Source organism: Dreissena polymorpha, chromosome 1, assembly GCF_020536995.1.
Source record: "Dreissena polymorpha isolate Duluth1 chromosome 1, UMN_Dpol_1.0, whole genome shotgun sequence".
Lineage (NCBI taxonomy): Eukaryota > Metazoa > Mollusca > Bivalvia > Myida > Dreissenidae > Dreissena > Dreissena polymorpha.
In genome coordinates this window covers 114,790,439-114,804,832 of record NC_068355.1, presented here as the reverse complement: position 1 = coordinate 114,804,832, position 14,394 = coordinate 114,790,439, and the positions used below count along the sequence as shown (strand labels likewise).

Genomic DNA, 14,394 nt, shown 5'->3' with positions numbered 1-14,394 from the left:
TTGTTTATATGCATTTTGCGAGTCACGATTCTTATATTTTTCTGTTCGTTACATATTACTGAAATATACCTATCGGAATGTCGCTTCTTCCCGCTTAATGTACCTTCTAATTGTTTATATGCATTTTGCGAGTCACGATTCTTATATTTTTCTGTTCGTTACATATTACTGAAATATATCTATTATCCTTTCAAAAAATAAACTCATAATAATAAAATACATTGCATATACATTTTACTGAAATATACCCATTTTTTATGATATTAAAAAAATCTTTTAAAATTTTTACTATTAAATTACTATTTTAATGAAGAAAGAAACTAGATTCATATAAACACACACAAATGATGGAGAATATGCAGATAACAATAAGATTTCCTTGACAAGGGTCTCTGCTGAAATAAATAACATTAGTAATTGTTATACAATTTAAATGTCAATCAAAATGTTGTGTAGAACATCATCTGTTGATCGTTGGCCATCTGTACATCTGGTGTCGTCCATGTTGTCTTGAAGTTGTAGCTCGCGGCGAATACAATGTTTCATTGAAGTCATTGCCGCCGTCATGAAGATAAGCCGGTTGTAGGTTCGTCCGTGGCGATTGGAATGCGTTTGTTGATTCAGCTCTGCTTTCCGATGTTTAACTTGCGTCGTTGATTGTCGTTTCCGTTGTATTCATCGTCGTTGTTGTTTTCGTTGTCGTTTGTACGTTTGTTGATGGTCCCAGCGTCTTCGTTTCTCTCGGGACATTAAGATCTTCTATTGGCCATAATGCTCACGAGGTATTAACTATAGCAGTGTTCTCCTTGATGTCTTAGGCCTCGGAAGTATCATTCCAAATGCGTTATCTACGCACGTCAAACAGATGAACGGCTGCATCTACTCTATAGTGTTTAACGTCACAAGTATTGTGTCCAGTGTTGCGTCACTTGTTGTCCTTCGAAATCTTCTGGCGTTGGTCTTCTTTTAGCGATAGAACCAGGTATTCACTTTGAGAGTAAACGCCGTGATGTTCCATCCTAATCATGTTGTTTGTTTCTTCTATTCGTTGTGGAAGGCGTTGTCTCGCGAAGTCGCTCTTCTTCGGCGTTGTCTTCAAATCTCGATATTTTATCTGCGTCGTGGTGATACAAGTATCAGTTGTTCAAAATCATGGCAAACATTTATTAATATCCCCTTAGTTATTGTTAAATATCGTCATGACAACTTACTGTGATATCTTATTCAAAAAAATAAATTCTTTACAACGAAAAATATAAGTCAGTTCCTCAAAACATACTTCGGATAAGTACATGACAGTTTGACATCTGACAAGCCATTTACTTAATATGACTTGTGTACCGCCTTAGGCATCATATGATTACTATTTCGACTATTTGGTATTTTGTCATTTTACGCACGTGCAGCCAGCAAATTTTTTGACAGGCGTGCGCCACTTTGTTGCCCTAGAGTATTTGGTAATGACAGACGTACCTGTTCATATAATGATTTCATAAATCTCATCTTTATCACTATAGTTTTGCCGTTGGGCATAGATTTATTGACATGTTTGACCTGTGCACTTGTAAAAATGCGCAAATATGACAAGGCAGACTTTTATATATATGCATTCATAATATAAGAACACGTATCGGTATACTTCAAAATTCAGGTCTTTGCTCCTAATCGAACTACTCAAATAATTCTTATGCGACATCGCATCTTCTGTCAGTAGCATAATTTGCTTCGATGGCACAGGGATAAATTCTCTAACTCATGAGGACGCTAAGGTTATCAGAACCTCGGGCTCGGTATGTCCGAACGCTGATCAGTCAGCCGTGCTCATAAAATATCATTGTAACCCTTAAACAATTATATTAGAAATTTAATGCGTACATATCGTTATATTTTAACTGCACTATACGCGTCAGATCGCATTAAATTCTTACTTAAAATTACTCGAGACCTTCAATATTACCGATATCCTACATATATTTGCATCAACACAAAGACGTATGTACATATTTACATAATTTATTTTTTTTAAGTGTCTGCCCTATTCATATTGGCAATTACCATTACTGTTCTTATTTCCTATTTGCTTTCTTTTACAATTCGGAAAACTATTTTTAAATTTTCCAATAGTTTTATTTATTCGTCCTCTTTAATTTTCTTTATCATTCTAATAAACAAAACCCGCCTTATTAACCAGGTTTTCCGAAGGAAAAAACTGGTTATTAGATTGGCAAATGCGGGCGGGCTGGCTGGCTGGCTGGCTGGCTGGCGGGCTGGCTGGCGGGCGGGCGGAACAAGCTTGTCCGGGCCATAACTATGTCGTTCATTGTCAGATTTTAAAATCATTTGGCACATTTGTTCACCATCATTGGACGGTGTGTCGCGCGAAATAATTACGTCGATATCTCCAAGGTCAAGGTCACACTTTGAGTTCAAAGGTCAAAAATGGCCATAAAAGAGCTTGTCCTGGCCATAACTATGTCATTCATTGTGAGATTTTAAAATCATTTGGCACATTTGTTCACCATCATGGGACGGTGTGTGGCACGAAAGAATCACGTCAATATCTCCAATGTCAAGGTCGCCACGACTAAAAATAGATTTTTTTTTTTTTTTAAACTTACAAAGGGGGTTAATTTTGTTTGTTCATTTCAAAAGTTCAGTTTGAGTTTTCTCCCTTTATCAGATTTTTTTTTCACAATGAAAACCTGGTTTTGTGACAATTTTGTCCCTTGTTTTCTTTATTAAAATAATAAACAAAACTGTTTTAAATACTCTTATTTTTCCTCGTACATTTTAATTTAATGAACATTTACAAACATTCCAACAATTTAAAATGTATTGGTATGCAAAAAAAAACACATAAGTCCGTACATAATCCTATATTCTAACAATACTAAAAATATATAAAAATTCTTTAAATACTCTCTGTGTGTACACCTTTAATTTAATGATTTCCATAACTCATAAAAATAATGTAAAACTCAAATATCTCTTTTTATTCTCAATTCACCGCTATTTATAAAAATGTACCGATAAATGCAAAATTGGCATGATTTGGATATTTGCAAAATTTGTTTGTACATAATTGATTATCATCATTATTATTTTTAACATCTGACTACGTAAAATTCTTTAAAACAATTTTTAAAAATTTCGTTGTCATGACGCCTTTTACTTTTTATTTCTTACTTGATAAAATTTGAAATAAACCCCTGTTTGCCATAATTTATGAAAACACTTACCGGTTTTTCCATCTGCGTTCTTTTTTGTTCCGTTGGCCTGTGATTCCGTATAGTGTTGTTTGTACTCCGTTTTCCATGTCGCGTTGGTTTTTTTCCTGTTGGTCGTTGAAATGAGTGGCACTTCTGGTTCATCCTGGTCACGGCACCATAAAATGTACTGTGTCACGTAATTACACATTGTGAACACACAGTATCAACTAAAGTTCATTTCTGTTTCCATCGAGATTTATTTCTGTTGAATATTTTCTAACACAACGCTTCTAATGTTCATGAAGTACAATTTTACAGTGCGGCGGCCTATTGGCCGCCACGTCAAGAAAGCGTGACTACTCTACTCGATTGGCTCGAATGGGTCAAATGGCTCCTGGTCCGTTAAAATTACTCCGCTTTTATACCAATTTCGTTACGTACTCGCCTTATTCGTGACCCACGCCTGTCATCAAGTAATGGGCGTCAAACGTGTGCATACCGGACTTTTACGCCTCTGTACTTTTGGGTCTCCATTTAATTTGACATCTCCAATTTGTATTGCTTAATGTACCTACTAATTGTTTATATGCATTTTGCGAGTCACGATTCTTATATTTTTCTGTTCGTTACATATAACTGAAATATACCTATCGGAATGTCGCTTCTTCCCGCTTAATGTACCTACTAATTGTTTATATGCATTTTGCGAGTCATGATTCTTATATTTTTCTGTTCGTTACATATTACTGAAATATATCTATTATCCTTTCAAAAAATAAACTCATAATAATAAAATACATTGCATATACATTTTACTGAAATATACCCATTTTTTATGAAATTAAAGAAATCTTTTAAAATTTTTACTATTAAATTACTATTTTAATGAAGAAAGAAACTAGATTCATATAAACACACATAAATGATGGAGAATATGCAGATAACAATAAGATTTCCTTGACAAGCGTCTCTGCTGAAATAAATAACATTAGTAATTGTTATACAATTTAAATGTTAATCAAAATGTTGTGTAGAACATCATCTGTTGATCGTTGGCCATCTGTACATCTGGTGTCGTCCATGTTGTCTTGAAGTTGTAGCTCGCGGCGAATACGATGTTTCATTGAAGTCATTGCCGCCGTCATGAAGATAAGCCGGTTGTAGGTTCGTCCATGGCGATTGGAATGCGTTTGTTGATTCAGCTCTGCTTTCCGATGTTTAACTTGCGTCGTTGATTGTCGTTTCCGTTGTATTCATCGTCGTTGTTGTTTTCGTTGTCGTTTGTACGTTTGTTGATTGTCCCAGCGTCTTCATTTCTTTAGGGACATTAAGATCTTCTATTGGCCATAATGCTCACGAGGTATTAACTATAGCAGTGTTCTCCTTGATGTCTTAGGCCTCGGAAGTATCATTCCAAATGCGTTATCTACGCACGTCAAACAGATGAACGGCTGCATCTACTCTATGGTGTTTAACGTCACAAGTATTGTGTCCAGTGTTGCGTCACTTGTTGTCCTTCGAAATCTTCTGGCGTTGGTCTTCTTTTAGCGATAGAACCAGGTATTCACTTTGAGAGTAAACGCCGTGATGTTCCATCCTAATCATGTTGTTTGTTTCTTCTATTCGTTGTGGAAGGCGTTTTCTCGCGAAGTCGCTCTTCTTCGGCGTTGTCTTCAAATCTCGATATTTTATCTGCGTCGTGGTGATACAAGTATCAGTTGTTCAAAATCATGGCAAACATTTATTAATATCCCCTTAGTTATTGTTAAATATCGTCATGACAACTTACTGTGATATCTTATTCAAAAAAATAAATTCTTTACAACGAAAAATATAAGTCAGTTCCTCAAAACATACTTCGGATAAGTACATGACAGTTTGACATCTGACAAGCTGTTTACTTAATATGACTTGTGTACCGCCTTAGGCATCATATGATTACTATTTCGACTGTTTGGTATTTTGTCATTTTACGCACGTGCAGCCAGCAAATTTTTGACAGGCGTGCGCCACTTTGTTGCCCTAGAGTATTTGGTAATGACAGACGTACCTGTTCATATAATGATTTCATAAATCTCATCTTTATCACTATAGTTTTGCCATTGGGCATATATTTATTGACATGTTTGACCTGTGCACTTGTAAAAATGCGCAAATATGACAAGGCAGACTTTTATATATATGCATTCATAATATAAGAACACGTATCAGTATACTTCAAAATTCAGGTCTTTGCTCCTAATCGAACTACTCAAATAATTCTTATGCGACATCGCATCTTCTGTCAGTAGCATAATTTGCTTCGATGGCACAGGGATAAATTCTCTAACTCATGAGGACGCTAAGGTTATCAGAACCTTGGGCTCGGTATGTCCGAACGCTGATCAGTCAGCTGTGCTCATAAAATATAATTGTAACCCTTAAACAATTATATTAGAAATTTAATGCGTACATATCGTTATATTTTAACTGCACTATACGCGTCAGATCGCATTAAATTCTTACTTAAAATTACTCGAGACCTTCAATATTACCGATATCCTACATATATTTGCATCAACACAAAGACGTATGTGCATATTTACATAATTTTTTTTTTTTAAGTGTCTGCCCTATTCATATTGGCAATTACCATTACTGTTCTTATTTCCTATTTGCTTTCTTTTACAATTCGGAAAACTATTTTTAAATTTTCCAATAATTTTATTTATTCGTCCTCTTTAATTTTCTTTATCATTCTAATAAACAAAACCCGCCTTATTTTCTTTATTAAAATAATAAACAAAACTGTTTTAAATACTCTTATTTTTCCTCGTACATTTTAATTTAATGAACATTTACAAACATTCCAACAATTTAAAATGTATTGGTATGCAAAAAAAAAAACATAAGTCCGTACATAATCCTATATTCTAACAATACTAAAAATATATAAAAATTCTTTAAATACTCTCTGTGTGTACACCTTTAATTTAATGATTTCCATAACTCATAAAAATAATGTAAAACTCAAATATCTCTTTTTATTCAACCGCTATTTATAAAAATGTACCGATAAATGCAAAATTGGCATGATTTTGATATTTGCAAAATTTGTTTGTACATAATTGATTATCATCATTATTATTTTTAACATCTGACTACCTTAAATTCTTTAAAACAATTTTTAAAAATTTCGTTGTCATGACGCCTTTTACTTTTTATTTCTTACTTGATAAAATTTGAAATAAACCCCTGTTTGCCATTATTTATGAAAACACTGACCGGTTTTTCCATCTGCGTTCTTTTTTGTTCCGTTGGCCTGTGATTCCGTATAGTGTTGTTTGTACTCCGTTTTCCATGTCGCGTTGGTTTTTTTCCTGTTGGTCGTTGAAATGAGTGGCACTTCTGGTTCATCCTGGTCACGGCACCATAAAATGTACTGTGTCACGTAATTACACATTGTGAACACACAGTATCAACTAAAGTTCATTTCTGTTTCCATCGAGATTTATTTCTGTTGAATATTTTCTAACACAACGCTTCTAATGTTCATGAAGTACAATTTTACAGCGCGGCGGCCAATAGGCCGCCACGTCAAGAAAGCGTGACTACTCTACTCGATTGGCTCGAATGGGTCAAATGGCTCCTGGTCCGTTAAAATTACTCCGCTTTTATACCAATTTCGTTACGTACTCGCCTTATTCGTGACCCACGCCTGTCATCAAGTAATGGGCGTCAAACGTGTGCATACCGGACTTTTACGCCTCTGTACTCGCGGGTCTCCATTTAATTTGACATCTCCAATTTGTATTGCTTAATGTACCTAATTATTGTTTATATGCATTTTGCGAGTCACGATTCTTATATTTTTCTGTTCGTTACATATTACTGAAATATACCTATCGGAATGTCGCTTCTTCCCGCTTAATGTACCTACTAATTGTTTATACGCATTTTGCGAGTCACGATTCTTATATTTTTCTGTTCGTTACATATTACTGAAATATATCTATTATCCTGTCAAAAAATAAACTCATAATAATAAAATACATTGCATATACATTTTACTTAAATATACCCATTACAACCCGTTACATTACAAATGGATAATCTTTTGATCCCAGGTGAGCGCACCTAGGCCTTTTATGTTTTTGTTTTAACCCTTTGCATGTTGGGAAATTTGTCGCCTGCTAAAATGTTGTCTGCTGAATTTCTAAAGTAAGCATTTTCTTCGATTTTTTTCAAAGAATACTATTAGAATAGCAAACAGTTTGGATCCTGATGAGAAGCGACATCTGTGGCGTCTCATCTGGATCCAAACTGTTTGCAAAGGCCTTCAAAATTCGGTTCCCGCACTGAAAGAGTTAGTTGTTTGTAATTTTGCCATTCTTCTTTGAGAAGTGTGTTTCTTTTGGTAAGATAATCTTGTGGTACAACTTTGCTTTTAAAAACCTTTTATTATCAAGGGCCACTATCGTCAATTGAAGAAGTAAGAGAGGGAGAAAAAGATTATGCCAAGCGACTGGATCATCATGACGTGAGTACAGTGGGTCTTTTTATTCAGGAATATAAAAGGACTGTGCTCTGTGGAAAGGGGTTTAATGCATGTTTGTAAAGCGGACACTTTCGGCCTAAACTTGATTTTGCTAAGAAAAGACTTTCTGTAAACGAAAAATAATATAATAAAAGCAGAAAGTGTTGTCCCTGATTAGCATCTGCGAACTGCACAGACTAATCTGAGTTGACACTTGACGCACATTCATTCAACTTCCTCGTCACAGAGCGAGTCCCAAATGTGCTTGTAAAATAGATTTGTTATGCCCCCCTTCAAAGAAGAGGGGGTATATTGCTTTGCTCATGTCGGTAGGTCGGTATGTCCACCAGGTGTCGGTACGTCCGTCCACCAGGTGGTTTCCGGATAATAACTCAAGAACGCTTGGGCCTAGGATCATGAAACTTCATAGGTACATTGATCATGACTCGCAGATGACCCCTATTGATTTTGAGGTCACTAAGTCAAAGGTCAAGGTCACGGTGACTCGAATGATAATTCAACTTATGCATACGCGGCCAACAGGACACACTCTGAACAATATTACTGAAGCAACTGGTCTGTAATCCTAAATCTATAATTATCAGTCCAATGAAACATCATCCTTTTAGTAAAATACAGTGGATCAGTAAAAATATTATCAGTATATGAGATTTTTTGTATATTTTGTATATTTAATATTGTGTTAATGTTTAATTTTGTTGATTAATATAAATATAAGCAGGACAGGGGAGGTAATACACTACAGGGGAAACAAATGCAATAAGTTAAAATGTATTGTTACAGATTTGCCTCCCTTGTAATATATTTAAATTTTACCAAATGTAAGGCTAACAGCATTTTTGTAATGCATACTACTACTACTACTACTGCTGCTGCTGCTGCTGCTGCTGCTGCTGCTACTACCACTTCTACTTCTTCTACTACTACTACTACTACTACTACTACTACTACTACTACTACTACTTCTACTGCTACTACTACTACTACTACTACTACTACTACTACTACTACTACTACTACTACTACTACTACCACTTCTACTACTACTACTACTATTTCTTCTGCTACCACCACCTACTACTACTACTACTCTATTACTACTACTACTACTACTACTACTACTACTACTACTACTACTACAACTACTACTACTACTACTACTACTACTACTTCTACTACTACTCTACTACAGTGACAAAAAACGTATTCACACAATGGCTGCTACTACAACTTATAGCCCATATAGGGGGGCATGCATGTTTTACAAACAGCCCTTGTTAAAATCTATTTTAACATGATTGCAGCATAATCCTTAGGCATATGGAGATGCTCTCGATTTTTTAGCTCACCTGAGCACAGCGTGCTCATGGTGAGCTTTTGTGATCACTTTTTGTCCGTCCTCTGTTGTGCAGCGTCAACATTTGCCTTGTTAACTCTCTAGAGGCCACATTTATTGTCCAATCTTCATGAAATTTGGTCAGACGATTGGTTTCAATGATATCTTGGATGAGTTCGAAAATGGTGACGTTTGCTTGAAAAACATGGCTGCCAAGGGGCGGGGCATTTTTCCTTATATGGCTATATATGGCTATAGTAAAATCTTGTTAACACTCTAGAGGCCACATTTATTGTCTGATCTTCATAAAACTTGGTGAGAAGATTCATCCCAATAATATCTTGGACGAGTTTGAAAATGATGCCAGTTGGTTGAAAAACATGGCCGCCAAGGGGCGGGGCATTTTTCCTTATATGGCTATAGTAAAACCTTGTTAACACTCTAGAGGCCACATTTATTTTCTGATCTTTATGAAACTTGCTCAGAAGATTTGTCCCACTGATAACTTGGATGAGTTCAAAAATGGTAACCTTTGCTTGAAAAACATGGCTGCCAAGGGGCGGGGCATTTTTCCTTATATGGCTATATATGGCTATTGTAAAATCTTGTTAACACTCTAGAGGCCACATTTATTGAACAATCTTCATGAAACTTGGTTAGAAGATTCATCCCAATAATATCTTGGTCGAGTTTGAAAATGATGCTGGTTGGTTGAAAAACATGGCGCTAGGGGGCGGGGCATTTTTCCTTATATGGCTATAGTAAAACCTTGTTAACACTCTTGTCAAGGCCCTTTTGGGGGGACATCTGCCTCCGAGTTCGGAGCTCTTTTTTGGAAGAGACTTCCTACAAAAGACAACTTCAATAAAAGGGGAAAGTGTCATCCCTGATTTGCCTTTGTAGACTGCAAAAGCTTATATGGGACAACACTTAATGCTGAGTTTTGAGTCAAGCTTTTGTGTCTGCCTTTCATTGTCTACAGCTGATACAATAGTTTTATGGTGGGCTGATACAATAGTTTTATGGTGGATCCTGTCTGTATCTGACATAGCAAAAGGCTGTCACAATTTATAGGCAAGAATGGCTTACAAGGGGAAAAACAACAACAGGCCTTTTGTAAATTTCACAGGCCTCAATTAGAAGTGTTTATTCCAGTAGGACATAGAGGCATGGCAAAATTAATTTAAAAAAGGGAATTTTAACATATTGGTTGATTAAAAAAAAGGCAACAAAAAGGCACAAGTCTGATTTGGGGAAATACATTAAAGCTGCAAGTTTTGCATTGTTTCAAAAATATGTACACATATCAGCACACAGGCTTGAGTGTTAATGATACATTTAATTAGGGTAAATTACTATATTTAGAATGTTTACCTTGGAATATCTTCGATTTTACTAACATGCTATTACAGTTAACATATTAATCATGAGTCTGTCATTAATTCGATTATTATTTGTCATTTTTGCTGAGCATCATAATTTCCTTTTATTGTTTGCCATCTTGGAAATCATGTTTGCAAAACATTTGCGACGCAACGTCATCGTATATGTGCGAATATTTTTGTAAATCAATAGTTAAGTCTTATGTTGGCAAAACTTGATTCGCACCATTAACATTTGAAATAAATCTCTGAATTTATTGTTGTGTACTACTGAAGGTTGTAACGAAATCGGAAGGAAATTCTCTTTTTAATTTCGGAAATGTCAAGAACCGCTAACCACAAAATAATGTTGTTGTAAGAAGGGGATTAGATTCTTTGGAAGAAATAATTACTGGACAGTAAGGCTTACCATCTTGCATTTCACCATGGACCTTTGAAATGTTGGTCAGCAATGTCCAAAAGGGCTTTCGCCATTTCTGCTGTATGTCTGTCCAGGGTCAAGACAAGAATTGATAGATGATTTTTTATGACAATTTTAGGGAAAATGTTCATTTTCCAGTCTTAAACCTTTATTGACATTAAAAACTGAATCATTACAAGGAGGAAATAAAACCCAAACAGAAAGTAATACAATACTGTTAACAATATTTTTGCTCTACTTGAGACCACCTTGGAAGTCAAGACCAAATGTTTAGTTAACCCATTTATGCCTAGCATCTAGAAAAAAGGCTTTGGCAAACAGCGCAGACCCAAATGAGACGCCGCATGATGCGGCATCTCATCAGGGTCTGCGCTGTTTGCTAAAAGGAATTTCTGTAAGAAATATTCTAAATATAGAAATAAATATACTAGACATCCCTAATTTTGGAAATAAATTGATCCAATTTAGAAGGATGGGAGAGTCCACTAGGCTTAAATGGGTTAACACCTCAAACTGAGATTATCTGTTTAGGATCGAGTCTCCTTACATATACAATTTCAGTGCAAATGCAGATCTCCAAATAACTGACTACCTATAATGAAAGAAAAAGTACATGACAAAAATAATGGTGTGTGGTTTTATTCAAATCCATTTATCTACTCTGAGATTGGAGAGATTTTCCAAAGAGATTTTCAAACCTAGGATAATATTATGCTATTATCCATTACGTGATCTCTTGTGGAGGGAATGGATAGTTTCAGTATTGATTTCATGTATTGGCCATGCTTTTAAGTTAGAATAAAGGTACTTTGGAAAGCTGAACTGTGAAAAGATTTTAATTTGCTGAAAAAGCATTAATTATCCCGACGTTTTTTTTAAAGCGTGGGGATATTGGGGTTATCTCTGCCGTCCGTCTGTCCGTCCTGGCCACTATCTCCTCCTACATTATAAGCACTAGAACCTTGAAACTTACACACATGGTAGCTATGAGCATATGTGCGACCCTGCACTATTTGGAATTTTAATCTGACCCCTGGGTCAAAAGTCATGGGGGTTGGGGCGGGGCTGGGTCAGAGATTTTCACTCATTTTTTTAGGTTATTTTACTATAATTTCTTCATTTCCTCACTGATTGTCTTCAAATTGATACCGAACCTCTCTTATGACAAAACAGTCAATCTCAACTATGCATGGCCCCATAACCAACCCTGGGGCGCCCCGCCCACAGGCCACGCCCACCCAAAATTGCAGTTTTACTATAATTTCTTCATTTCTACACCGATTAACTTCAAATTGATGCTGAACCTTTCTTATGACAATACGGTCAATCTCAGCTATGCATGGCCCCATTACCAACCCTGGGGCACCCCGCACACATAGGCCACGCCCACCCAAAATTGCCTTTTACTATAATTTCTTCATTTCTACACCGATTCACTTCAAATTGATACTGAACCTCTCTTATGACAATAGGGTTAATCTGAACTATGCATGGCCCCATTACCAACCCTGGGGCGCCCCGCCCACATATAGGCCACGCCCACCCAAAATTGCCTTTTTACTATAATTTCTTCATCTCTACACCGATTCACTTCAAATTGATACTGAACCTCTTTTATGACAATACAGTCAATCTCAACTATGCATGGCCCCATTACCAACCCTGGGGCACCCGGCCCACATAGGCCACGCCCACCCAAAATTGCCTTTTACTATAATTTCTTCATTTCTACACCGATTTACATCAAATTGATACTGAACCTTTCTTATGACAATACGGTCAATCTCAACTATGTATGGCCCCATTACCAACCCTGGGGCACCCCGCCCACATAGGCCACGCCCATCCAAAATTGCCTTTTACTATAATTTCTTCATTTCTATAACTTCTCTTATGACAATACGGTCAATCTCAACTATGCATGGCCCCATTACCAACTCTGGGGCGCCCCTGGGTCAAACATGCGGCCTGGGGATACGCGTCAGCCTCTGCCGCACCATTTCTAGTTCCCATATGCTTTACCAACACTCCCGTAATTGAGTACGAATGTATAACTATGGAGGGAGAACAAATGGTGTACATGTGATGAATAACTGTAGAGATTTCATGGGGCTTGTGTTAGGTATTTTTAGTTAACTATAGTTTATTTGGTCAGAAGTGATTTGTGATATATTAACAAATTACAGTGAGTCCCACATTTGAATTAATTTAATTTAAAGATGAAAGATGTTTTGAATCAACCTTGATTTCAACAAGGCTTATTTTGACTATAGTTAAATATGAAACTTCTTCTGTGATAATGCAAACTTGTTTACTTGTTAATGTCACTGATTTATAAAAGTTTTAAGATGAGCTACTTCATGCAAGCAAGGTTTCACTATCTAATTAGCAAACCATGTAGCTCCTGATAAGTCTGATTGAATGGGCGGGCTGATCTAGGGCTGCGCTGGTCGCATCGCACATGGCATAAGATCCATTTTTGCTTGACACAGCTCAGATGGTCTAGGGATGAGGCACTCTCTTAACAATCCAGGGGTGGCAAACTGTATTTCCCACTTGACCGTACCTGCTATTTGTATTTCATGTGCATAATTTTAAAGATATTTAACTTGGCAAGTATGCCTTAAAATGCCCTAAGTGGGAGTAGAAACAAACAACCTGAGTGACACTGCTATGCATGATCAAAATGAGCTCAGTGTTGTGGGAAAATTGGACTTAGTCCATGTGGGTAAAGTGCCATGACAGATAAGCCTGTGCTCAGTCCTGAACCAGAGACATAATGTTCTGCATTATTGCAATTTTGTTCAAAGGAAGTCTCTTCAAGCAAAAATTTACTTTAGGCCAAAAGTGTTGTAGAGACTTTTACGGTGCAGACTGCACAGGCTAATATTGGATAACACTTTACACAAAGTTATAAAGTCCAGTTTTCCTAGACCGCAGCTCAAATGAATAATAACATGCTGATTGTTTCAGAGATGCAAGGCGTTCTGTGTGGTGTTTGGCTCCAACCATGAGGTTTTGTACCTGTTGGCTCACAGCTATGAGATACGAGACAAGTGGGTCAGAGGCCTGCGATATGCCCTGCAGCTGAACACATTCCTTAAACAGAGCGAGTCAGACACCATGTATGCATTGACAATGGCAAACTTTTTAACCTTTTACCACTTAGATGCATATTTTTACGCATTTGTAGTCCCTTAGAAAGTTTAATTTAGTTAAAGATCTTTCTTACTAGATTCATGTTTTAAAGGCTTCATTTCCAACCATATTAGTTACTGATGAGCTGCAAACAGCATAAAACCTGAACAACCGGCGAGTTACTCACACGCTGTTCTGGTTTTATTCTGGTTGCAAAAGCTGTTTTCACTTTGTTTCTTATGAGATAAGGGTTAGCTTGAATTAAAAATTACTCTCCAGTTTTCTGAATATAAATTTTGAATATGAGTTCCCTTGGTTTAAATGCATAAGAGTAAGACTTAGTTAAGCATGTAAATGTTTGCTGTTTAGGG

The 14,394-nt window shown here is 36.4% G+C and overlaps 1 protein-coding gene across 14 annotated transcripts in view; it reads left to right on the top strand.

Annotated features, from left to right (window-relative positions):
* LOC127845704 (1-phosphatidylinositol 4,5-bisphosphate phosphodiesterase eta-2-like) overlaps nt 1–14,394 on the top strand; it is a 146,212-nt gene that overhangs the window by 107,092 nt on the left and 24,726 nt on the right. For all 14 annotated transcript variants that reach the window (XM_052376848.1, XM_052376867.1, XM_052376841.1 and 11 more), the window contains 2 exons: nt 7,658–7,728; nt 13,859–14,010. In XM_052376848.1, the coding sequence (XP_052232808.1) occupies nt 7,658–7,728; nt 13,859–14,010 (223 nt within the window). The remainder of the gene's footprint in view (nt 1–7,657; nt 7,729–13,858; nt 14,011–14,394) is intronic.